General features: G+C 49.8%; 3 protein-coding genes across 5 annotated transcripts in view; all 3 read left to right on the plus strand.

Annotated features, from left to right (window-relative positions):
* pknox2 (pbx/knotted 1 homeobox 2) overlaps positions 1 to 3,680 on the plus strand; it is a 50,908-nt gene extending 47,228 nt beyond the window's left edge. Inside the window, exons 6-8 of the mRNA XM_047042875.1 lie at positions 862 to 1,014; positions 1,214 to 1,392; positions 2,032 to 3,680. Coding sequence (XP_046898831.1) covers positions 862 to 1,014; positions 1,214 to 1,392; positions 2,032 to 2,306 — 607 coding nt within the window. The 3' untranslated portion in view covers positions 2,307 to 3,680. The remainder of the gene's footprint in view (positions 1 to 861; positions 1,015 to 1,213; positions 1,393 to 2,031) is intronic.
* A 908-nt stretch (positions 3,681 to 4,588) lies between these two features.
* panx3 (pannexin 3) lies at positions 4,589 to 9,518 on the plus strand. Of its 2 annotated transcripts, XM_047042944.1 has the most exons (6): positions 4,589 to 4,695; positions 5,080 to 5,277; positions 6,679 to 6,821; positions 7,316 to 7,530; positions 7,824 to 8,578; positions 9,101 to 9,518. In XM_047042944.1, the coding sequence occupies exons 2-6, from the start codon at positions 5,088 to 5,090 to the stop codon at positions 9,160 to 9,162; spliced, it is 1,365 nt and encodes a 454-aa protein (XP_046898900.1). In that variant the 5' UTR covers positions 4,589 to 4,695; positions 5,080 to 5,087; the 3' UTR covers positions 9,163 to 9,518. The 2 variants fall into 2 exon arrangements, with proteins under 2 accessions (XP_046898900.1, XP_046898899.1); XM_047042943.1 differs by lacking the exon at positions 9,101 to 9,518 and having other exon boundaries at positions 7,824 to 9,094.
* A 435-nt stretch (positions 9,519 to 9,953) lies between these two features.
* mks1 (MKS transition zone complex subunit 1) lies at positions 9,954 to 16,663 on the plus strand. Of its 2 annotated transcripts, none has more exons than XM_047043144.1 (18): positions 9,954 to 10,399; positions 10,740 to 10,858; positions 11,019 to 11,074; positions 11,231 to 11,383; positions 11,780 to 11,877; positions 12,138 to 12,266; positions 12,713 to 12,814; positions 12,918 to 13,026; positions 13,111 to 13,167; positions 13,399 to 13,441; positions 13,545 to 13,607; positions 13,776 to 13,846; positions 14,223 to 14,292; positions 14,430 to 14,537; positions 14,709 to 14,842; positions 15,137 to 15,219; positions 15,878 to 16,033; positions 16,318 to 16,663. In XM_047043144.1, the coding sequence occupies exons 1-18, from the start codon at positions 10,323 to 10,325 to the stop codon at positions 16,349 to 16,351; spliced, it is 1,662 nt and encodes a 553-aa protein (XP_046899100.1). In that variant the 5' UTR covers positions 9,954 to 10,322; the 3' UTR covers positions 16,352 to 16,663. The 2 variants fall into 2 exon arrangements, with proteins under 2 accessions (XP_046899100.1, XP_046899099.1); XM_047043143.1 differs by having other exon boundaries at positions 15,878 to 15,975.
* Positions 16,664 to 24,250: the final 7,587 nt, after the last annotated feature.

Here is a 24,250-nt window from a genome sequence, read left to right on the forward strand (position 1 = left end):
GGGGAGAGACTAGAGGAGAGAGGCAAAGGGGGGGAGAGAGGGTGGGAGATGGGAGTAGAGAGGTGGAAAATGAGGGCCAGAGGGGCAGAGAGAGAGAGAGGGAGAGAGAGCTCAGAGCAAGAGGAAGTCTAGTCTGCTTGAGAGAGAGAGAGAGAGAGAGGGAGAGAGAGCTCAGAGCAAGAGGAAGTCTAGTCTGCTTGAGAGAGAGAGAGGGAGAGAGAGCTCAGAGCAAGAGGAAGTCTAGTCTGCTTGAGAGAGAGAGAGGGAGAGAGAGCTCAGAGCAAGAGGAAGTCTAGTCTGCTTGAGAGAGAGAGAGGGAGAGAGAGCTCAGAGCAAGAGGAAGTCTAGTCTGCTTGAGAGAGAGAGAGGGAGAGAGAGCTCAGAGCAAGAGGAAGTCTAGTCTGCTTGAGAGAGAGAGAGGGAGAGAGAGCTCAGAGCAAGAGGAAGTCTAGTCTGCTTGAGAGAGAGAGAGGGAGAGAGAGCTCAGAGCAAGAGGAAGTCTAGTCTGCTTGAGAGAGAGAGAGGGAGAGAGAGCTCAGAGCAAGAGGAAGTCTAGTCTGCTTGAGAGAGAGAGAGGGAGAGAGAGCTCAGAGCAAGAGGAAGTCTAGTCTGCTTGAGAGAGAGAGAGGGAGAGAGAGCTCAGAGCAAGAGGAAGTCTAGTCTGCTTGAGACACAGCAGAGAGGGAGTACAGAGGAGCAGAGTTAAGAAGTCAGATAGTCTGTCTGGTAGCTCACCACCTTAAAGGTTAGGAAGGTGAAAGGTCAAATGATGGAAATGTCAAGAGGTTGAGTCGGAGGTTAAAGTAAAAGCTGCAAGGTCAGAGTTTAAGGAGAGTCATCTTAATGTGTCGATGCTCACAGGACCTCAAAGTCTGCAGATTACTGGGAGGGAAACATGAAATACGTCTACTTGAAATGTATCTTTTTTGTCCAACAGCATCCCTATCCCACAGAGGATGAGAAGAGACAGATTGCAGGACAGACTAACCTCACCTTGCTACAGGTGAACAACTGGTAAGACCATGTGGACTGTTGCTGAAGCCAACTGTGTCACCGACGAGAGAAGGTGTCTCACGTTTACGGCGCTGTGTCGTCCTCTGCTGGATTAAGAAGGCTAGCGCAATGAAGAACTAGTTTCAGATTTTCTGTAATTCACTCTCTCTCTCTGTGTCTCTCTCTCTGTGTCTCTCTCTCTCTCTCCCCCTCCCCCCAGGTTTATTAACGCCCGTAGGCGTATCCTCCAGCCCATGCTGGATGCCAGTAACCCCGACCCGGCGCCCAAAGCCAAGAAGATGAAGTCTCAGCATCGCCCCACGCAGCGCTTCTGGCCCGACTCCATTGTGGCGGGCGTGCTTCAGAGCCACGGGGCCCTCGCAGGAGGCCACTCCGACAGTACGACGCCCTCTGTCTCACCTCTCACCCTGTCTGTCTCACCTCTCACCCCGTCTGTCTCACCTCTCACCCCGTCTGTCTCACCTCTCACCCCGTCTGTCTCACCTCTCACCCCGTCTGTCTCACTTCTCAGCCCGTCTGTCTCACCTCTCACCCCATCTGTCTCACTTCTCACCCCGTCTGTCTCACCTCTCACCCCGTCTGTCTCACCTCTCACCCCGTCTGTCTCACCTCTCACCCCGTCCTTCTCACCTCTCACCCCGTCTGTCTCACCTCTCACCCCGTCTGTCTCACCTCTCACCCCCTCTTTCTCACCTCTCACCCCCTCTGTCTCACCTCTCACCCCGTCTGTCTCACCTCTCACCCCGTCTGCTCACCTCTCACCCCGTCTGTCTCACCTCTCACCCCGTCTGTCTGAACTCCTCCTGTCCCACTGTCTGTTCAGATGGTGGAAACATCTGTGTTTGTGTCCCTGTGTCCTTCTGTGATGTGCTCTGTTTGTCTTATGGTTGAAAACTGCGGGAAGGTAAAAACGTGGATCGTTGTGTGTGTGTTTACATGCGCTTCTGTCTGTGTGTGTGTGTGTTTGTGTGTGTATATTTGTCCCGGCTAAACTTCCTGTGTCCTGTTGCGGTGCAGACTCTCTGAACATGGACGGGCTCCAGCCCCTGTCCTCCGACTCAGCCACCCTGGCCATGCAGCAGGCCATGCTGGCCGCAACCGAGGACTCCATGGATGGCACGGAGGAGGAGGAGGAGGAGGAGGAGGAAGAGGAGGAGGAGGAAGAGGAAGGGATGGAGGATGAAGAGGAGGAGGAAGAAGAAGAGGATGACAGTCAGGGGGGGAGACAGCTGTCCGCTGGAGGAAGTGGGAGGAGAGGCCTGTCTATGGAGCAGAGAGAGGGACTCGAGTAAGAGGAGGAGAAGAAGACTTGAGTAACTAAAGAAGAAGAGATGGAGAGGCTAGTCTCCTATGACCCTGGCACACACCCACGCCCATTCAGATTCAGCTACAACTGACCACTAACACTTTAAGGGGCATTGTTTCGTTTTATACATGTTTATAATCTCCAGACTCTGAAAGACTCCCAGACAGAGCCATTAGTAGGAGCCCCTGTGTGAGGTGTGCATTCTTTTTGTTGTTGTTGCAAAAATGGACAATTCATGACCATGACAATGAATATCTACACGTCAAAAAAATAAATAAGAAGAACCTTTTACATTTTGTTGCAAACATGTTCTGTCTGGTTGTCGCGCCTGGTCCTCATGTAGGTCTTCCTCTGCTGGTGTCATCTAGGCCGCGGTCCTGTGTCAACACGGGGTGGTTCTCAGGTGAACTCCATTAAAGCACAAACATTTATTTGGAGAACTCTAAACACGACAGACGGTATATTTCCATGAACGCAGAGCGGTCACAACATGGCCTAATGGATGTTTTTTTGTGCATGATTTCCGGGGGGGCGGGAGGGGGGAAGATTTTTCCACAGCAAAAAAAAGAGAATTAAACACAGAGAAACCAGTGACAGCACAATATATGCACATGAATGATGTTTTTCTGTTTGAAGTTTGTGTTATGGTGAGGAAAGCTTATTTATTCCTTTCTTCCCCAGCTTGCCAGGATGTTGGTAGCTTATTTTTGAATAAAGATGTAACGTTGCTTTCCAGAGCGCCTGGCTTGGATGGGTGTGTATGAAGCAAAGCTAACTGTCTAACCTGTGGCTGTGCATTCTGCCCTTAAGCCAATGTGATCAACTATCGTACAATGAAATATGATAAACAACTAGGACTCCTTCCAACGTCTCACATCACGCCGTCTCAAGTCGAGGGATTGTACGAACGAGGGATCGTATGAACGCAGGGAGAACTCGCTTCTCAAATGACGTACACGTCTTTCACCAATGAACTTTTGCAAAGACGTCAGGCATGAGAAGAGCACTGTCCTATTTCTGGGACTATTTCTCTCTATTTTAAGTGAAAGATTTTCAAGAAACTGTGAAAACTATTTCCGCCCTGGGTTTTGTGTTCCAGTTGACAAAAATGGATCAGCATCTGTTTCTAACGTAATGTCTTGAAAGGAAAGACGAACATGTTATTGAATGTTTCTTGGGCTTGTTGTTTGTGAAGTATGTTTCTCATTACTCTTCTGTTCCTTTTGTCCATTGCTTTTTTTAATGGTTCTTTCAGAGCAAGTGATAATAGGGAATATTTTTATTTTGTTTGTACACATTGTTGTCATAAACTATTGTGTTTCAATAGATCAATTGTAATAATTAAAAGAGATAAAACTACTGCTTTGTTCTGTGATTTCTTTAGTGGATTGGTGTTATGGATACCTAGTAGGGCTGATGTGCAAGGGATAGCTCAGTGGTTAGAAAATTTGATTGTAGATCCAGAGGTTGCAGGTTAAAATCTCCCTTTGTACGCCCCATTGGCACTAAATAACGACATTATATGCCATCAGATGTGCGTATGAGTGTGTGTGTGTGTTGTGTTGTTCCTGCCTCTCCTCAGGTCTGTATGAGCACTTCAGATTACAGATCGTGTTCTGAGATAGTGGCCTTGATGTCATCTAACCTCCCATTACCCATGGCTGTGGTTGCAATCCCGTCAGCTGTAAATCAGCCCTGTGATTCTGCTACTCTAATGAAACATCCACACATCTTCAAGCAACTTCTTGTTAGGTAAAACATTAAAAAAAAACAGATAACATTCAACTTCTGTTCTTGAGTGCAGTATATAGGATGAGCAAACATCTCACTATAAACTAACCCTATGAGTGCCTCGTCTAGGTCCAGCGCCCAGTGCCTAGCAGCAGTCTGGAGTCACAGTGAGTATAAATAGGTGGGGAAATGACAGAGCAGGAGAAGCCAGTGTTTCTGAGGCTGTTTGAAGTGGGGCGCTGCCCTGGTGCTGGTCTGCCTGGAGCGCTGAGACCTCAGAGAGGAGGGGGGGCAAGGAAACACACACACACACACATACAAGTACTACAAACACACACAAGCAATGAGCCCCATAAAGCACACACACACACACAGTTAATGCTAGTGCGAACACACACACCAGACCTTTTCAGTCAATTCTGAACCACTAAAATCTGTGCTTACACTCACCCACAGGCCCTTTATCATCATGTCCCGCCCTGGTCCTGCCCCGGTCCTGCCCCAGTGCAGCATCTCAGAGCCGGCCCAGAGTACTTAAAGACCTCGCCAGCAGAGGCTTCGGACGGTGCCTCTGTGTCTCACATCATTCAATCACTGGATTTCTATTCTGTCTTCGGTCACAGGAGCTAGTTGACGCACTGAAGGTAAGGAGTTTCTGAGGGGGGGGAATATGAAGTGGATATTCAGTGATTTATTCTGAAACTTGCAACAATGCAATCAATATCTTACAAAGTACTTACAGGTCATTATAGCCTACTATACTTAAACTATAAATAAGTCTAAACTCTTGTTGGTTATAATTAAAGGGGGAGAAAATAATCTTACACCTTAGGCTATGTCAACGGGCATTTTGATGTAATTGCCTCAATGTACTCTCTATTCATTTAGCGGACGCTTTTATCCAGAGGGATGTTCAGGAGGGATCTGAACTCGTGATCTCGTGCAGCTGTACACCTTTACATCCTCCTAGCATCTGTGTAGCATCACAGTGAACAGACCTTATCCATGTAAGCATATCTTCTCTCTAGGTGTCAAAATGTCCATCGCCAACGCGGCCGCCACGGCCATGTTGTCCGACGCGCTGCTCCAGGAGGGCTCTGCCTCTGGCACCAACCGCCTGATTCACCTGGAACTCGAGCTGCCGCTGGACAAGGTCATCAAGTTCGTCTCCGTGGGCCTGCCGCTGCTGCTCGTGTCCATGGCTTGCGCCCGCGAGATGTCCGTCGGTCAGTCGGTTTTTGTTGAACCCTCATGCTTCTTTGATCAGGATTTGTTTGACCAGTGTTTTTGTACCTACTTGACGACATCGTGTCGTGCAGGAACTGGGCTTTATCTTCCTGTATCTACTGTAAGCTACAGTTATAGGCTAGTCAAAATTGGTTAAATAGGGACCTAAACATTATGCCAAATAAATAGTACAGTTCATCACTAAACCTAGAATGGCTCACACTACAGTGGCCTAACTCCAGCCAGTGTGCTGACGTGTAGTCTACGTGAGCGGATTCATTGAGAACCCGGCTGCGTGTTGCACAGCACTGGAGGAGGCCTGCGCCAAATCTGTCTTTGACTTCAAACTAACGATCCCCTCCCATCATCGCCGGCCTGCAATCAGCCGCTCCAGATGCTAATTGGCAGGGGGATGATTGAGAGCGGCGTTCGCCAGCGTCTTCGTTCTGTAATTAAAGACAGCATCGCTCAACTCTCAGCCCTCTCTCTATTTGTGTCAAATGAGAGGATATGTTAATTAACTGGAGGCTGTCTAGTCGAGGCGGTGATACTGGGGAAGGCTTGCTGATGCATCTTGGCCTACATAAAGCTGCCTTCCCTAAGGACATGATTATTCTGCTCCTGTCTCTCTGCACCTGGCTAGAATGCTTTGCCTGCTAATAACTGAGAAGCAAGCAAACACTTGTGTTTTGGAACTCTGTCTGAAGGAGACGTGGGTGTGATTCCCAACATCAGGATCACTGCTGGTTTCAGCTACAGCACACACAGCGGGAGTAGTTCACTTAACATCGAAGATCCTTTCTCTTTCCTTCTCTCTCGTTTATACAGACACGCGCGCGCACAACCACACTAACTCGTTCAGTATGTAATTGAATCCTGTACAGTTGCCTGTAATAACAGCATCTATGTTCTTACAGTAAATTGGTAGTTGTACATAGCTACTTCTAGAGTCTCTGGCAGAGGGTAGAGGTTGTTTTATAAATAGTGTGTCTGAGCCGTAGCTGTGGGTGGTTCAGCAGTGGAGGGGAGCGCTCTGGTGTCTCCACCCAGAATCAGAGGCCGCAGAGAGGCTGGGCGTGGAGGGGACCACTGCTCATGTGGTCCAACCATGTGGATAGTGGTGGGAAAACAGCCCTGCTAAGCGCCCATGTTAATACATGCAGCCTCACATTAGAAGGGTGTAGTAATGCTCTGTTTAAAAGGACCGGTTTTCCCACATACCCAAATAGAAACATCTGCTTTTGGAGGATAGTTTGAGTCTGAAGACTCTGTCAGGGACATGGAACTTAGGACAATGTCTGTTGGCCAACTAACCTGGTCCTGTAGGCCAACTGACCTGGTCCTGTAGGCCAACTAAACTGGTCCTGTGTGCTGTGTGGTGGTTGTGCTTCTTATTCCAGGACCACAAATTACCTGTTTTCCTCCCAACAACTTCACGGTGAAGCAGGCAGTGTATGTGGATACCTACTGCTGGGACTCCCTCATGCACCACGAGTCTGACGTCAACGGAAACTTCGAGGAACGATCCTTATGGGTCCACAAAGTAACTGACACGTTTCATACCTTGTGATTACACTTATACAGTCACAAGACAATGTTTAGAAATGTTTACTAATCAGTCTAATTATTACGTTCAAACAAAGAACAGTACGGTGCTAAAGTCATTCAGATTTTTTTCATGCGGACTATAAATATGAATGTGTTTTATATGTATCTGACATAGCTGCTATAATGATGTGTAATACAATTAGCGTATCTGGAACATTTACTTTATCTAATCTCTCTCTCTGCCTCTCTGTCTGTTTCCCTCTCTGTCTCTCTTCATCCCTCCCCCTCCCTCTCCCCCCTCCCCCCCCTCCCCCTCTCTCCCCCTCCCTCTACCCCTCCGCCCTACCCCCTCCCCCTCCCCCCCCTCTCTCCTCCCTCTCCCCTCTTTCTCTCCCCCCTCCCCCCTCCCCCCTCCCCCCTCCCCCCTCTCTCTCTCTCCCCCCTCCCCCCCCTCCCCCCCCCCCCCCCTCCCCCTCCCTCCCTCCCCAGATGTTCCCCTACTCTCTCCTGGCCATGGCCATGTTGATGTACCTGCCTGCTCTGATCTGGAGGTACCTTGCCATCCCCAGCCTGGGCTCAGACCTGCTCTTCATCATCGACGAGCTCGACAAGTCCTACAACCGCTCGGTGCGCCTGGCGCAGAACATCCTGGACATGAGACAGAACACAGAGAACCCTCTGACCTTCCAGGCTGAGCTGGACAGGTCAGGCAGCCTCCACTCATGAACCCTTTAAGAACACAGGGACAGTGTCTGCGCAGCATCACAATAGTCTATCCTGATCTGACATGTGTGTCTGTTGGAAAAATACATGTTTGAAGTAGGGAACCTGGTTTAAGTCTGCTTCATCGAACGTTTGAAAGCCCCAAAAATATATATGTATACAAAGTGTATAAAAAATATACTTTCAAGTGTGTATTTCATAGGGGTAAGGGTGAGGGTTATATCACAGTGTTCCATCAACTTCTTGCTCTCCACCTTCCCCTCGTCTCCGCCAGGGCCAAGAGGAAGCGTTACTTTGAGTACCCCCTGCTGGAGAGATACATGCAGTGCAAGCATGGCTCCTACTTCCTGGTCAGCATGCTGTTCCTGCGTGGCTTCCTGTTGCTCATCTTCCTGTCCGCTTCCTGTCTGTACCTGGTCTACTTCCACCTGTCTGCCTTCCTCCAGGATGAGTTCAGCTGCTTCGTGCGTACCGGCCTGCTCAGGGATCAGAGCTGGGTCCCCGAGCTGGTTCAGTGTAAAATGACCGGCCAGCTGGTCTTCCAGGTCATAAGCGTTGCTAACGGCGCCATCTATGTCCTGCTGGCGCCTATCGTCCTCTTCAGCCTGGTCCGTCTGTTTGTTTGGGACACAACCTTCCTGTCCGTCTACGAAGTACTTCCTGCTCTGGGCCTGATCAGTGGGCAGAAGCTGGGCTGCCCTCTCAATGACCTCAACGTGCTTCTTCTCTTCCTGAGAGCCAACGTGGCCCACCTGCGCTCCTACGGCAGGCTGAGGGCCTTGTGCTCGCTGACGCCACCGCAGGTGGGGAGGGGGAACTGCGAGAAGCGACCGGGAAATGGAATTGTGAGCCTGGAAGAAGCGGAGGAGAGGGAGGAAGCGGCGCGGGAGCTGAAGGAGGAGGTAGAGGAGGCCAGGGAGGAAGGGAAGCTGAACCTGGTGGACATCATGACCATCCTGGGCGCAGCGAGGGGAAACGCTGTGAACTGCAGCGAGGGGAGGCCGGTCGTGGAGGAGAATATGACCCTCGGTACCGTAACGCTCATCTATTCTCTCAAACGCATTCTGCTCATCTGCATTTTTGTCTATATCATTTGGGATGTTCAGAAAATAATCAAGTGAGGCTTTGTTCGTATCGGCAGATGATCACGGAAGTACTCTTGTTAAGTGTTGCACGGTGTAATCATTTCTTCTTTTAAAGGCTTCTCAAACTAGTTGAATATCCAGATTCATTAGACAGTGCACGAGTGGAAACTGTTTTGATATAGAACAAACTTCCAAGCTGCAAAGAATCCAGGCTACAAGGGAACTTTGCAGGGGGATCAAAACATCTTTCAGTAACTGTGACAGAATGCTCTTTGAGAACTTAAATATAGGGTTCGCCCAGTCATCTATATTTAGTTTGGACTTGGTTTGGTTTCATGTAGAACATTCTGACATGATGGCGATACACAACGAGGTTGTTATTTTAAAAGAGGCTTTTTAGAGCAACGGCCACCTCAGAAGATTGTGGTACTTCCCGCATCTAATACCCCTCTCTGTCTCCTTACAGAGCCAAACCTCCTGGGGTACCATGAGTTGAAGGAGACAGCTTCACGTAGTCATTATGGCTAAATCACCCACGGACACAACCGTCAATGTGACACCAAATGGTGCAGGAGGAAGAGAAAGTACTTTTAGTTCAACTTGAGTAAACGAGTTAGTCTTTAGTAGGAAAACTTGAGTAAACTAGTTATTTAGTAGTTAAGGGATATTATGGTATGCAGTGTTCCAAAAAGCCTCTTTTAACGTGAAAAACTTGGAGGTCAAAGAGGGTTTTCTTGACTTTCAGTGTCGTCCACTACAACCTCAGGTTTTCAGTTTTATTTACAATAAAAAGTATTTACTTGACTCGACTTTTTTACACTTTTTTTTTTACCACCTTTTTTGATATTATTTGTGTTTAAACAACAATAAATATATCTTTCGTGGCTGCTGTGTGGTTATTGTGTGACAGATGACTACAGCTCTTCTGTATACTATAAACTGTACACTCAAACAAAAACTCAAATATAGGCTACACCCAGCATGTGCTGAAAAAAATGATACCCGAAATAAGCTCAACCTGAATTTAGCAAATTACTATACTTTAGTATACTATATTTACGATCACTATGCTTACTATGATTATTGAAAAACTCACGGCGAGGATTGCTTACGTTTTGCATAAACCATGGTTAGCCAATTTGAACAACATTACCCACAATGCACTTCTTTAATCTGCTAATATCCTGATTCGATTTTATTTTACATGACATCTAAAATATAGATGTGATATTACGTAAATTCATCCCGACCACCAGGTGGCAGTAATGCGCCTTTAGTTCTTGTGAAACCGACCAAAATACTCTCCTTCGTCTACCGTTACCATGCAACGAGTGAACGCTGTTCTAACATCATGCTGTCTAGTCCGATCGTCACATCATAACTCATAACCTGGTATCCAGACATACATACAGCCTTCTGGAGGATGACTACAGTACGCCAGGGAGCGAGCTCTAGCTAGTTATCCAGATTAGTTACAGTAGTATCGAAGCACGCGCTCTGGCGTGGTCGATGAGTATAAACGTTGCATGATTAACTTAGCTAGCAAACTGGCTAACTCGCAACTAGATCAACTAGCTTAGTGAAGTGTCCTGACTTGCTAGCTAACGACTCGCTTGGTTGCCAAGTCTGCACTTTAAACCAACACGCAAGAAACAGAAATAGCTAGTAACTAGCTAGTTCGGTAAACCATGGCAGATGGCTGGAGCAACGACACCGGAGAAGCTGTTTATCGCTCACGGGATGCCATCAAAAACCTCAAAATAAAGTTAGTAATGACGGTAGCTACCTAGCTGGATAACGTTAGCTAGCTAACTGGTTTAATACAACTTAACCGTGATTACTACTCAGCAAGTCACGTAAAACATCCCTAAGCAGAAATGTGAAACCGAAATATTGTCTACTTATTTCCCTGCTCCAGGAGTAGTAGTTCATGGCTGTTAAAATGTAGTTTAAGACCTGTGTGATGTCAAAGCCTGTGACTCCTAGGGGTGACAGAAAACTTTTAGGGGAACGCCATACATTTAATTATGCATGATCGAAGGATTCTGCTCATTCAGCCCCGCTAGCTAGCTAGCCGTGTTGTGTAATGAGGGTTTGCGTTTCAGGGTCCGTATCGACAAGGTGACTTCCACAGCAGCGCTGTCACAACACCTTCATCAGCAAGTGTTGCATCAACAGGAGAGCGGTGTCATCGAATTAGACACCTTCACGCAAGCTCGATCAGGTCTTTACTTCTGTTTTAGCTTTTACAAACCATAACTTGCCACATAAAGCGTTTTTTTGTTGTATCGTTGACTGTTGAGTAAGTAGTACGCTTTATACACTTGTATGAAAACTGTCTCGGATACGCTATTATGTCTATTGATGTCGATGATTCATTTCAGTTGGCGATGATGCAGAAGAACTGGTCGTTAGTTGGCAGGAGAAACTTTTCAGTCAGGTAGTTCAGATTTCATGCCATTGAATCATCTACTTTTACTGTAGATTAGTGAACAGTGGTTCACGTTTGTGTGCTTGTGTGTGTGTGCTTGTGTGTGTGTGCTTGTGTGTGTGTGCTTGTGTGTGTGTGCTTGTGTGTGTGTGTGCTTGTGTGCAGTATGAGGTGGACTTGTTTCAGAGCGAGTCGGTGTGCCAGACTCCTCTAGAAAGACAGTACCGGACTGAGATATTGGCCTTGGAGGGGAGAGCCAAACGCAATCTCAGGATCTTCACTTACACCGATTTCGACCGATACACCATTTGGGAAGGGGTACGCTTCCCACACCATCTCTGCCTCTTGTTTTAGCCACTCAGCTATCAGCTCTGTAAGTCACATGGTTCAGAGTACAGAGGCACTCGGTGGTAGGGCGTTTGGCTGCAGATCGAGATCACAGGTTCAGATCCCACCCTGCCTCTTTGGATAAAAGCATCTGCCAGAAATTAATACCTTATTTATTGACGTACATTATCACATGATACGCTAGGCTGATTCTCAACCAGTGAACTGTAGCGATTGCATAGTTTGAGTGTTGTGAGGATGTGCATCACAGTAAAGCTGTTGTGAGGATGTGCATCACAGTAAAGCTGTTGTGAGGATGTGCATCACAGTAAAGCTGTTGTGAGGATGTTCATCACAGTAAAGCTGTTCTTCGGCTCCTGGCTGTAGCACTCTCAGAGCGTGGTGAAGACGGCCGGCTCCAGACCCACCTTCCTGGCAGAGAGGATGGCTAACGTGAGGCACAGGCGGCAGGACAGACGGCCGGTGTACGTCCCAAACACACACCCTCCAGGGGTCTGGCTGGTGATGGCAGCATCTTTGAAGCCACTCTGTGTTGTTGCCCGTGAAAAATATACCATATACAATGTGACTTTATCTGTCTCTTCCATGTTGCTGGTGTGTGTGTGGCCGTGTGTGGCTGTGTGTGTGTGTGTGGCCGTGTGTGCGTGTGTGTGTGGCCGTTTGTGTGTGTGTGTGGCCGTGTGTGTGGCTGTGTGTGTGTGTGGCCGTGTGTGTGCGTGCGTAGAGACAGCAGCATCTCCAAGTCTAAGATGATCACCTGGGAGCCCTCAGAGGAGTTTGTGAAGACCAGCCACGTGGTCAACACTCCCTTCCAGACCATGCACATTATGGCAGACCTGGGCCCCCCCGGGAAGTACGTCTGCTGTTACCAGACTGTTACCAGACTGTTACCAGACTGTTACCTGACTGTTACCAGACTGTTACCTGACTGTTACCTGACTGTTACCAGACTGTTACCTGACTGTTACCAGACTGTTACCAGACTGTTACCTGACTGTTACCTGACTGTTACCAGACTGTTACCTGACTGTTACCAGACTGTTACCAGACTGTTACCAGCCTGTTACCTGACTGTTACCTGACTGTTACCAGACTGTTACCAGACGGGGTTGCCCGTTTAGAAGATGCTTCCATCCTAGCGGCGTGCAAATAGAACGTACAGAAGAAGACCAAGGATCAAAAGAGACACATTCTAACAGGATTTTGTCGGTCAGAGTCGAGGAAATGTCTCTATTTACTATACACAGCGTAAAGTAACCGTCTACAGACTGGTGCTGAGTGTGTGTGTGTGCTCTCCAGACTGGCGCAGGAGTCAGAATGTCTGCTGTGCACCATCAGAGCAGACAGTAATGGAGTGGTCACCATCAAACCAGACTTCAACAAAGGCAAAGAACCCTACAGGTGGGTGTAATTGTAAACCTTACAATTACTGTTCCATCTAGAGCATGACTGAAGGAAGACTTGTTGTGGAACATGGTTCCTCCCTGCTGTGTGTGTTCTCCAGGGTGGAGGCGGGGGAGGAGAGGAGGGAGGTTTGGCGCTTGACGCTGGAGAACGTATCGTCAGACATCAACACAGAGGAAAAGGAGAGGGAGCAGCGCATGTATACAGACGTGAGCCATGGGCCCCCCTTTAGCACCTCCTCCATGTATTTGTTTATCTGTCTATCTGTTCATCTTTCTTCTTTCCCTCCATAGTTGTACACGCGACACCGAGATTATCTCAACAGCCTCGTGGGCCAAGACTTTGAAATGGTAGTTCCTTGTTCTTTCAAAATAAGAGTACTAGTATCACAATTGTCCCATATCATAGTTTTCCCAACTGAAGTCAGTCAAACAGGTAGCGGTGCTCCTTCATGCTTTAGTGCTTAAGTCAACTTTATGACCTTGGTATTTATACTGTGAAGTAAGATAAAGAAATGCAACTCTGTTATGTTGATGTCAATGGTCTTGGCCAATAGTCTTGTTTGTTTTCTGTCCTTCTAGCCTCCCCCTGGTATCCTACGCCTGCTAGTGAATGGAGAGATAGGTGAGATAAGAAGGTTACATTCAAATCTGCTGTTAACATTCGTATAAAATTATACAGACAACTAATAATATGAATAATGAGATTAATCACATAATTCCCCCAGTGTCAGCCCAAGGTTTTGAATACGACGACCTCTACATCCACTACTTTATAGAGCTTCCCAACAGTAAGTCCCTCCATGAGTATGGGATCAAATCCCAAACCCTTAATGTGACATTACAAACAAGTACTACTTCATGTGAAACAAGTGTTTAGTTGTTCCTTCCAAAAAGCTACATCCAACAGTAGATCAATGGGTCGTGTTGTGATGGCTGTGTGTGTCCTGTGGTTTCAGACTGGTCCAGTCTGCCTCAGCAGTCTCTGTCAGGAGTGACCCAGACATGCCGCACCCGTACCGTGGGGAAGGTAGGTCCTCCTCACCCCACCTCCTCACCCCACCTCCTCACCCCACCTCAACACCACCTCCTCACCCCACCTCAACACCACCTCCTCACCCCACCTCAACACCACCTCCTCACCCCACTTCAACACCACCTCCTCACCCCCTCCTCACCCCACCTCAACACCACCTCCTCACCACCTCCTCACCCCACCTCCTCACCCCACCTCAACACCACCTCCTCACCCGCACCGTGGGGAAGGTAGGTCCTCCTCACCCCACCTCCTCACCCCTCCTCACCACCTCAACACCACCTCATCACCCTACCTCAACACCACCTCCTCACCCCTCCTCACCCCACCTCCTCACCCCATGTCGTCCTCCCTCCTTGGGTCCCTGCAGGACGATGTGGCGTACTTCAGCTTCCCCTTCAGCTTCGAGGCGTTCTACAGGAAGGAGGATGAGAGCGAAGGTTAGCCCACCACACCAGCTGCACAGACACTGCATGTGTTGTGTGACAGTAACTGACCATTCACACTAATGGATATGACAGCATGTTTGATGATTGTAACTTATTCCTCGTTATTGTCTGTGGCGTTGTTTTCGTAGAATCTCTTCCCCAGTGGCCAGTGATGTACTTCAAGGTCCTGTCTCTAGACTTCTGGCAGCGCTACAGAACTGAGGGCTATGGATACCTAGTGGTCCCCGCTACCCCAGGTAGAATTCACACTCACATTCACAAGTGTTCATTACCGTTAGATGAACCATAGTTGTGTAGTATTTGTTATTGTTTAAGTAGTAGTGTTTTCAGGGTCAGGTGACCTGTGTGTTCAGGGTCAGGTGGGCGGTGTGTTCAGGGTCAGGTGACCGTGTCTGTGCTCCACGCAGGGAAGCACAACTTGTCGTGTCCCAGCTGGAGGCCCCTCCAGACGGGGACAGTGTCGGAGCTGAGGAGGTTCTTCATCGGAGGTTCTCCAGAGCTGGAGGACGGCAGCTACGTCAGGGTGCCAGGCACCTTCAAGGTGGGACGCCAGCAAAGAGCGATCAGGATCAGTAATGTTTTGTTTTTTAATGAATTGAAGGGGTAGATACAGACAGTTCCTCAATCCTGACCACGGGAATATCATTCAAACTGCATTGGTATGTGTACAAATTGAAATGTCATCTAAAAACATGTCAAAGATGTATACTCCTTCCCCTGTATCATCTGAAGTGAAGGGGTGTGTTGGCACGTAAGGAAGAGAATTGGGATCCCAACTGATGAGGTGTTGAAATATAAAGTGTTTTTCCAACTGTGCTCTTCTCTCTGCCTGCAGGGGGAGAGACTGAGCCGGTTTGGGTTTCGTACCAAGACTACAGGCAGCGTCACCTTCACCCTGCACTGCCTCCAACATGCCAGGTCAGTCTGCAACATGCCAGGTCAGTCTGCAACATGCCAGGTCAGTCTGCAACACGCCAGGTCAGTCTCCAACATGCCAGGTCAGTCTGCAACACGCCATGTCAGTCTGCAACATGCCAGGTCAGTCTGCAACACGCCAGGTCAGTCTGCAACACGCCAGGTCAGTCTCCAACATGCCAAGTCAGTCTGCAACACGCCATGTCAGTCTGCAACATGCCAGGTCAGTCTCCAACATGCCAGGTCAGTCTGCAACACGCCAGGTCAGTCTGCAACATGCCAGGTCAGTCTGCAACACGCCAGGTCAGTCTGCAACATGCCAGGTCAGTCTGCAACACGCCAGGTCAGTCTGCAACACGCCAGGTCAGACTGCAACACGCCAGGTCAGTCTGCAACACGCCAGGTCAGTCTGCAGGGCTCTCAGTCCTCTCACTCGGGCACTCATAGGCACTGCAGGGGCGCTGTTGGGCAGGGGTACGGAGAGAAAGGGGAAAGTCGAAGAAACAGTAGATTAAATAGTGAAAATAGGGGTACAAATACTTGTTTATACAAAATGAATACTGGTTTGAGGGGTGCTTGGATTCAGAAGAGGGTACTGAAGGCAAAACGGTTTGAGAACCACTAGTGAGGAGATGCCTCATGGTGGCTGTCTGTTGTTCAGGGCCTTTGTGGACGCCAGCATGCTGAAGAGGAGAAGACAGAGTGTCCTGGACCAGCTAGGAGGCTTCAGCCAGCAGGGAGCCGTGTACAATGTCCTGGGTGAGGAAGACTGGTGCAGTGGTCTGGTCCCCTGGTCCCCTGGTCCTCAGGGCCCACTGTATGTTCTCAATGTCTCCCTGCTCCAACACACCTGGTTTAAATGACTGGGGTTGCTATCAAGCTTCTGCAGAGCTTAATAAAGACCCATTCATTTGAATCAGGTGTGTTCATCCCTCTTTCTCTCCATCCCTCTCTCTCTCTCCATCCCTCTCTCTCTCCATCCCTCTTTCTCTCCATCCCTCTCTCTCTCTCCATCCCTCTCTCTCTCTCCATCCCTCTCTCTCTCTCTCCATCCCTCTCTCTCTCTCTCCATCCCTCTCTCTATCCCTGTCTCGTTCGCAGAGGCTTTCCAGAAGGCGAGGAAGCGGATGAATGAGGCGAGAGAGACCCTTCCAAAAGACCTGATCACCACTTCAGGCCCCATCAACTCTGAATCCTCTGCCTAGGCCTTCCTCAGGGTCACCAGGCTCCGATGTTCATGATTTATAGCAATATATCAGTCCTTTTCACATTATTTATTTTTATGTTTATACTTTGACATGTAAAGACTGCTATTAACTGCAATTTGATACCATATTTGTATGACCATATAAAATAATGCTTGGACGATTTTTATGTATGTTAGTATTTCGCAGAATTGTAAATGTATTCTGTGCATGAACTGTTGAATACATCATTTAGTCCCAAATATTACTTTTTCGGTCAATTCTTTCTGAAAGGTTGAAGAAGAAAAAATCTAAACGTCTGGAAAACTATAAACTTTTTTGTGTAGTTATGAAAATGTTTGAAATGTTTTTTTAAAATACTTAAGAATTTTTTTTACAAAAAAACGTTTTGAGAAGTAGGAATAAAACCATTTATTAATTCGCGACACAGGCGACCATGTCCGTGCGTGCCCAATCAAGTGACAGAGCGAGCGACTAATTAGAGAGGAGAAACGTTCAGTTCCCAATGCAGAGTAACAAACTTCACCCAAATGTCAGATTCACAATAGTGAGACTTTGACTCCGACAAGTAGCTGCCGTTAAAACAGGTGTTCAGTGAGCAGGAAGAGGCTAAACGAGCTAACGATAGCAGCCTTATTGTCTGTTGCCCTCCCGCCACACCGTATCCAACTTCAGCCCTGCTGCTCACGGTGAACCAGCTTCTGCGTGGGAAGTGAGTCTAAAGGCGACACCGACAGACAGCCCATAGCAAACCAGCCGCTCCGACCCCCGCCTCAGCGTCAAGCAGCAGCAACATCGCAGAGCGAGACCTGCAAATCAAGTAAGACTGCGATCTTTAGTGAAGACCCTGTGTTGAAACTTCAGACACTGTGTTGACACTTAGATAAGGAGATGGACTGGGAGGCAGGGTTCTGGACTAGGTAACGTTGTTTATCAGTCTCTCCCTCCCTCTTTCAAACTATACTTCTCAAGGACCCTCGTTCGGAAGTTGTAAAGGTTGTCGATACTCTGGCTCTAGTTTGGAATAAGGTCAGATGTGTTGTGTGATTTATGATGATGGGATAGTTAATATATATTATAACGAATTATGAAACAAATTCTAAGATAGGCTTGTTGTTGCAATTGTATTAGTAAATCACATGTATTGGCTATATACAGATTTGATTCTACTAAATTATATAACATCCAGACTAGACTAAACTTTTATTTCAGTAGGATTAAATCGACTTTCCACACAAGTCCAAGTTACAAGGATCCACTTGTAACAGTAGAGGTCGCCATTGTTTAAGATGTCGTCTGAAATATTCTAATGGTAGTGTTCATAAAACCCACCGGAGGACAGTATAGCCACTTTGTGAATGGACTTGGACCAATTTTCTTTTACTAATGTTTTGCAGAAATGTGCTTTATGTACTTTTCTACTCAAACTGGATCCCTCGAGCGCTGCATTGTGACTGTGTCAACCCCCAGGGAACAGAGACACCTGGTGTGTGTGTGTGTGTGTGTGTGTGTGTGTGTGTGTGTGTGTGTGTGTGTGTGTGTGTGCGTGTATGTGTGCGTGTATGTGTGTGAGTGTGTGTGTGTGTGTGTGTGTGTGTGTGTGTGTGACAACCTGGAGGTCAAGGTTAGCCCCAAACTCAACCCCCATTTAATTAACCCTCTCTTCAGACACCCAGCTGGCATCTGCTCCACACACACACACACACACACACACACAGCAGCTGGACAACCACTGTTCTCCACTACAGCCCCTCAAGTTGTGTCTCCGATCGTTCTGTTGTCTTGGGCAGCTGGGTTCAACCCTCATTTCCCCATCAGCCCCCCCTCTACACATCACCCACCTTACCATCAGCCCCCCCTCTACACATCACCCACCTTACCATCAGCCCCCCCTCTACACATCACCCACCTTACCATCAGCCCCCCCTCTACACATCACCCACCTTACCATCAGCCCCCCCTCTACACATCACCCACCTTACCATCAGCCCCCCCTCTACACATCACCCACCTTACCATCAGCCCCCCCTCTACACATCACCCACCTTACCATCAGCCCCCCCTCTACACATCACCCACCTTACCATCAGCCCCCCCTCTACACATCACCCACCTTACCATCAGCCCCCCCTCTACACATCACCCACCTTACCATCAGCCCCCCCCTCTACAGATCACCCACCTTACCATCAGCCCCCCCCCCTCTACAGATCACCCACCTTACCATCAGCCCCCCCCCCCCCTCTACAGATCACCCACCTTACCATCAGCCCCCCCCCCCCTCTACACATCACCCACCTTACCATCAGCCCCCCCTCTACACATCACCCACCTTACCATCAGCCCCCCCTCTCCTCAACAGTTACTGGGCAACGACCAACAGAACCCACCCCCCCTCCCCCCCATTAGAACGCAATGGCATCCCAAACATGCCCCCCCCGTCTCATCAGTGGGGCATGTCTTCTGACCCCCCCCTGACTGTAGCTGACACATTCACACTGATTGTCTGTGTGTGTATGAGGGAACATGATGTAAAGGCTTATTGCAAACAGCCTTTGACTGGGAAACCCAGCCTGGGTAAACACAGCTATCTGGGCTGCTGATGGAGGCTGGTCTGGGGTGATAAAGGAGCTATGTTGGGAGAGATAACAACAGCTTTTTGCGGAAACATGTGTTCAAGGGGGGGGGGGGGGGGGGGGGGGGCAGTGGAGAGGGGGGGGGTGTTGGGGGAAGCGCTGTCTTGTGTGTCATCGTGCTGTGTGTCGGTCCATGTGTGTACAAGCGTGTGTGTACAAGCTTGTGTGTGTAGAGCGTGTGTTTGCTTGTGGGAGACAGGAGATGCAGTTTGCGCCCGACGCCTCGCTGTTTACAAGTGAGAGTGTGGTTATGTGTGTGTCACACTTAGTGTCGCTGTCACACTCTCAGTGACCACTCGGACCTACCCCCCCCCCTCCCCTCCCCAGTCTGACCTTGTCCAGCTCATGAGAACCCTAACCTTCCACCATGCTGCATCACACAACCCTGGGAGGAACACAATCCTATTTTAGACATGACAACACAACAAACAGAACCCCCCTCAACACACACAGTCAGACACGCACCTCAGCCCCCAGTATCCTGAAGGCCTTGTCTCTGTCTTGTACTCCCCCGTGGTAGTGAGAGATGTGTGTGTGTGTGTGTGGGGGGGTGTAAGTGGAGTTGTATGTCTGCCAATGTGTAGGGATTAGTGTTGGGGGTGGCTCTCTGCCCGGGCATGGCATCACCCTGTTGCTCCACAACACCGGTGCTGTGTGTGAACCCGCCCCCCTGACAGATCCTGCTTCATGTCTTTATCTGGGAGGAGAGGTGCTAACTGGCTGCCATGCCCGGAGAGCCGCAGCGGGCTCCCTCTCTGCCGTTTGTCTCCAAGGTCACCTATTTTGTCCGGGTGCCAGCAAGCTACTTCAGACATCTCGTGGGTAAAGTTATCACATGGATTTAACAGAGGGGATGCTGGTCACATGGGTTGGGGGGGGGGGGGGGGGGTGAGCAACACTGTGAAGGGGCTATGGAGTTCCTGACAAGTTGGGTCATAGGACAGATTTTGTCTTAATATCCACAAGAATCCTAACATCACAGTCTGATGCCTGGCTTCCTGACAGTGTAGCATGAGCAGTCAGGGTTTCAGGGCTGCATTAGGCAAACTGCCTGGCTCATACACTAAGACCTGTCTACTGGCTCACCACACCAAGACCTGTCTAAAGGTCTTCACCACACTAAGACCTTTCTAAAGGTCTTCACCACACCATGACACCAAACCTGCTGTCCTGTTTCACCAGCTGTCCTGTTGAAACAAAGTGGGCCACTCTCTCCTTAGTTCAGCCTCCTCTCATGACAGGACTATATATAATATGTGTATGTATACATACACATATACATACACATATACATACACGTATACATACACATATACATACACGTGTGTAGATGTACAGTGTCTGTGAACATTTGTGAAGGGCCTGGTTCCATTCCAAAGCCTGGCCTCTGGTTTCCTTGTGGCAGGTTTGGGCCTGGTTCCATTCCAAAGCCTGGCCTCTGGTTTCCTTGTGGCAGGTTTGGGCCTGGTTCCATTCCAAAGCCTGGCCTCTGGTTTCCTTGTGGCAGGTTTGGGCCTGGTTCCATTCCAAAGCCTGGCCTCTGGTTTCCTTGTGGCAGGTTTGGTTCTGGTGTGGCAGCTGTCAGCTGAGCCCCACACGATAAGGAGCCAGAGAGACAGCTCTCCCCAGCTCCTCCCTGCTGACAACTGGGGCCTGTGGAAAACAAGACTTCTCTGTCACCCCATCACCACCCCAACACCACCCAACCCTAGCTAAGACCCCACTCAGCTGGAGCCTTTGCACAGGCCAGAGAATGTTTCGATTGACACTATATCTTATTTACCTTATACAGAAATCACTGCACAAAGGAGCTGAATGTCAGCTTGAAATCTGAAGCCACATTAAGCGCCCTCTTTGCAAAGCAAAAAAGAACAATGGCAGACAAATACCGCAGCTTCTGGAGAACTTTCTTGTGATTAGGAAGCAAGAGGAAGAAAAATGTCTACTTCCAGCCCTCCCCCCAGCGAACAAGAGATAGAGAGATACAGCCAGCTGATTGAATGGTAAACTGGATCCCCAGGGACAAGCTAAAGCCATTCCTATCCTGTTAGCCCCCCACGCTCCAGTCCCAAACAGCTGGTCCCAGCATTCTTGCCTGTTCCCCGTGGCCTGGCTGGAATCTGCTGCTGAAGGAAGCAGGACACTGTCTGGGGCTGACTTCTGGTGGCTTAGAGTCTGGGGTCCAGGGTCTGGGTCTGGGTCTTGAGGGTCTGGGGTCCAGGGTCTGGGTCTGGGTCTTGAGGGTCTGGGGTCCAGGGTCTGGGTCTGGGTCTTGAGGGTCTGGGGTCCAGGGTCTGGGTCTGGGTCTTGAGGGTTTGGGGTCCAGGGTCTGGGTCTGGGTCTTGAGGGTCTGGGGTCCAGGGTCTGGGTCTGGGTCTTGAGGGTCTGGGGTCCAGGGTCTGGGTCTGGGTCTTGAGGGTTTGGGGTCCAGGGTCTGGGTCTGGGTCTTGAGGGTTTGGGTCTGGGTCTTGAGGGTCTGAGGTCAGGGTCTGGGTCTGGGTCTTGAGGGTTTGGGGTCTGGGTCTTGAGGGTTTGGGGTCAGGGTCTTGAGGGTCTGGGGTCTGGGTTTTGAGGGTTTGGGGTCAGGGTCTTGAGGGTCTGGGGTCTGGGTCTTGAGGGTTTGGGGTCTGGGTCTTGAGGGTTTGGGGTCTGGGTCTTGAGGGTTTGGGGTCAGGGTCTTGAGGGTCTGGGGTCTGGGTCTTGAGGGTTTGGGGTCTGGGTCTTGAGGGTTTGGGGTCTGGGTCTTGAGGGTCTGGGGTCTGGGTCTTGAGGGTTTGGGGTCAGGGTCTTGAGGGTCTGAGGTCAGGGTCTGGGTCTGGGTCTTGAAGGTTTGGGGTCAGGGTCTTGAGGGTCTGGGTCTTGAGGGTTTGGGGTCAGGGTCTTGAGGGTCTGAGGTCAGGGTCAGGGTCTGGGTCTTGAGGGTTTGGGGTCTGGGTCTTGAGGGTCTGGGGTCAGGGTCTGGGGTCAGGGTCTTCCTTAGCCCCCCTCAGCTGGCTGGGCCTCCTGAGAGTTGAGGGATATCAGGTCCATCCCTAGTGGTCACCCAGTGGTGGTGCACTTCCTGTCTCTGGTGCCTGCTCTGCGTCAGGACCCCTGATTGGACATGACATCATCAGCTGTGAGTACAAGGCACGAGAGTAGGCATGTGTGTGTGTGGCAGGAAAGCCTTGTGACATCACAGCTACTTGACAGGAAACAACCTTTGTAGTCCTCCTCCACTGCTCTCAGACAGGGAAACATGTCCTCACCTCCTAACAGGAGGGAGGGGTGAAAGACTGCTTCCTTTATGGTTGTGCACAGTCCACAACCTGCAACACGGGAGGCAAGCTTCGGGCTAGCGCTCACACACACACTTCACACACACACACACACACAGTGTGGCACACTGGTAAGACAGTTGGTGGTTGTTGGTTACCATGGTGGCATGATGTCCACCATCTATTTGGGCGGTGACCAGAGGGATCTCAGTGTGCCTGAAGTCCTGAGTGCATCTGGTGTCTGAGCAAGCACCCGCAGGGGCCAACAGCATCTCAGCAGCACATGATCAAGCCCACATATCAATCCCGTCTTCATAGGGAGACTGTGATATCAAACCCTTTCTGCTCCTACTTGAGGATTAATGCCAGCGTTAACGGGGACAGCTGAGAGTGAGCGTCGGCAGGGGGTCTGTGACAGCGCAACAAACAAGACATGCAGCCCTGCTCCCCCTAATCCAGCTCTGGGTCCTGCTGACAGATGCCATAACGTTCAGGCCCTGGCCCCTGGCGCCAGCCCCTTTTATTGCTTTCTGGGTGCACTGGTAATCTCCTCAGGGTGAGGGGAGTGTGGAAGGGGCAGCGTGGATGCCTGGCCACCCTGGAGCTGCCAGACCTGTCTCTGGAGGGGCTACTGCTATGCTAGCTGGGGCCTAGCTTGAGGGAGGGAGGGAGGGAGGGAGGGGGAGGGAGGGAGAGAGAGAGAGAGAGGGGGGGAGGGAGGGAGGGAGGGGGAGGGAGGGAGGTGCAGCAAAGGGCCCAGGCTGGATTAGAAAAGCACTCTTTGTAAAGATAAACATGTATAGTCCAGACCCAGGCTGCAGTGTGTGTCCCCTCATGCCTCCCCTGTCCTCCTCACTGGGTGGGGTCAGGCAGGCCACGCCCCTCCAGGCTGCAGTGGTCCCATGCCAGGAGAGGAAAAACCATGCACCCCCACGTGCCTAGTCTGAAAAGCCTTTCTCTGTCTTCGGCCTCCCCCTCACACCCTCCCCTCCACCCCCTCCCCTCCACCCCCTCCCCTCCACCCCCTCCCCTCCACGCCTTCCCTGATATACAGTAGCAAACAAGAGGGATTATGGGTAATGCAATAAAGCGGGTTGGCAGTGTTGTGGCTCAATGGTGCTCTGTCTGTGTGGAAACCTTTTGGTTCCTGTGTGAACTGATCTTGGGGTGCTGGGTGGAGAGGTGTGTGTGTGGTTGGGGGTGCCTTATTAAAGGCGTGTGTAAACGATGAAGCAATGTTTAGCTGAAACTGAGATGCTTGTTTTGCTGTGGAGAGGGAAGCTTGGTGGTCCAAACGGGCCTGGTGGAGGGAGAGAGATCAGCTCCGATGCTGGAGAGACACCAGGCTTGTTCAATGTTAAGTTGCCAGTGAAGGACATGACGTGTTGCGCCTGGAGCTCTGAGACCTGTAGGCTATACGACCCGCTGTCCGAGTCTTAAAACCCAAACATCACTTAACGAGGTCGGAGGTGAAGGATAGAGAAACACCCGTCTGTTCAGGGAGAAGCACAGGATGGATATACTGAAGCCAAACATTTAGCGAGGGAGGAAATATGGCTGGATCTCATGTTTGCAGCAGCTCTGCTTTCCAGGAGACATTTTCTAAAGGATGCAGCTCCTGTTTTTATGAAGCCAGATAACCTTTTTTTGGAATGTGTTCGCTGTGGTTTTTATTTTTGTCGCTAGTCCTCTAGTGGCTGTGTGGCTGCTGAGAACTGTTAGACTCCCTCTCGGTTTGCACTGGAGGGGGAAACACAAGCCGCTGTTTCCCTCCCTCCTCAGGGAGAACACTGCAGAGGGGAGCGTTGCAAAGCCAGTTTCTACGTCACGGGCGAAGACACGGAGCATCTGGATGACCGCAGAGGCGAAACATCATGAGAACCATAAATAAAATTTCTGAATGGAGGTGGTTCATCTAGAAGGGAGATCTTGTGGT

This window comes from Hypomesus transpacificus, chromosome 20, assembly GCF_021917145.1.
Source record: "Hypomesus transpacificus isolate Combined female chromosome 20, fHypTra1, whole genome shotgun sequence".
NCBI lineage: Eukaryota > Metazoa > Chordata > Actinopteri > Osmeriformes > Osmeridae > Hypomesus > Hypomesus transpacificus.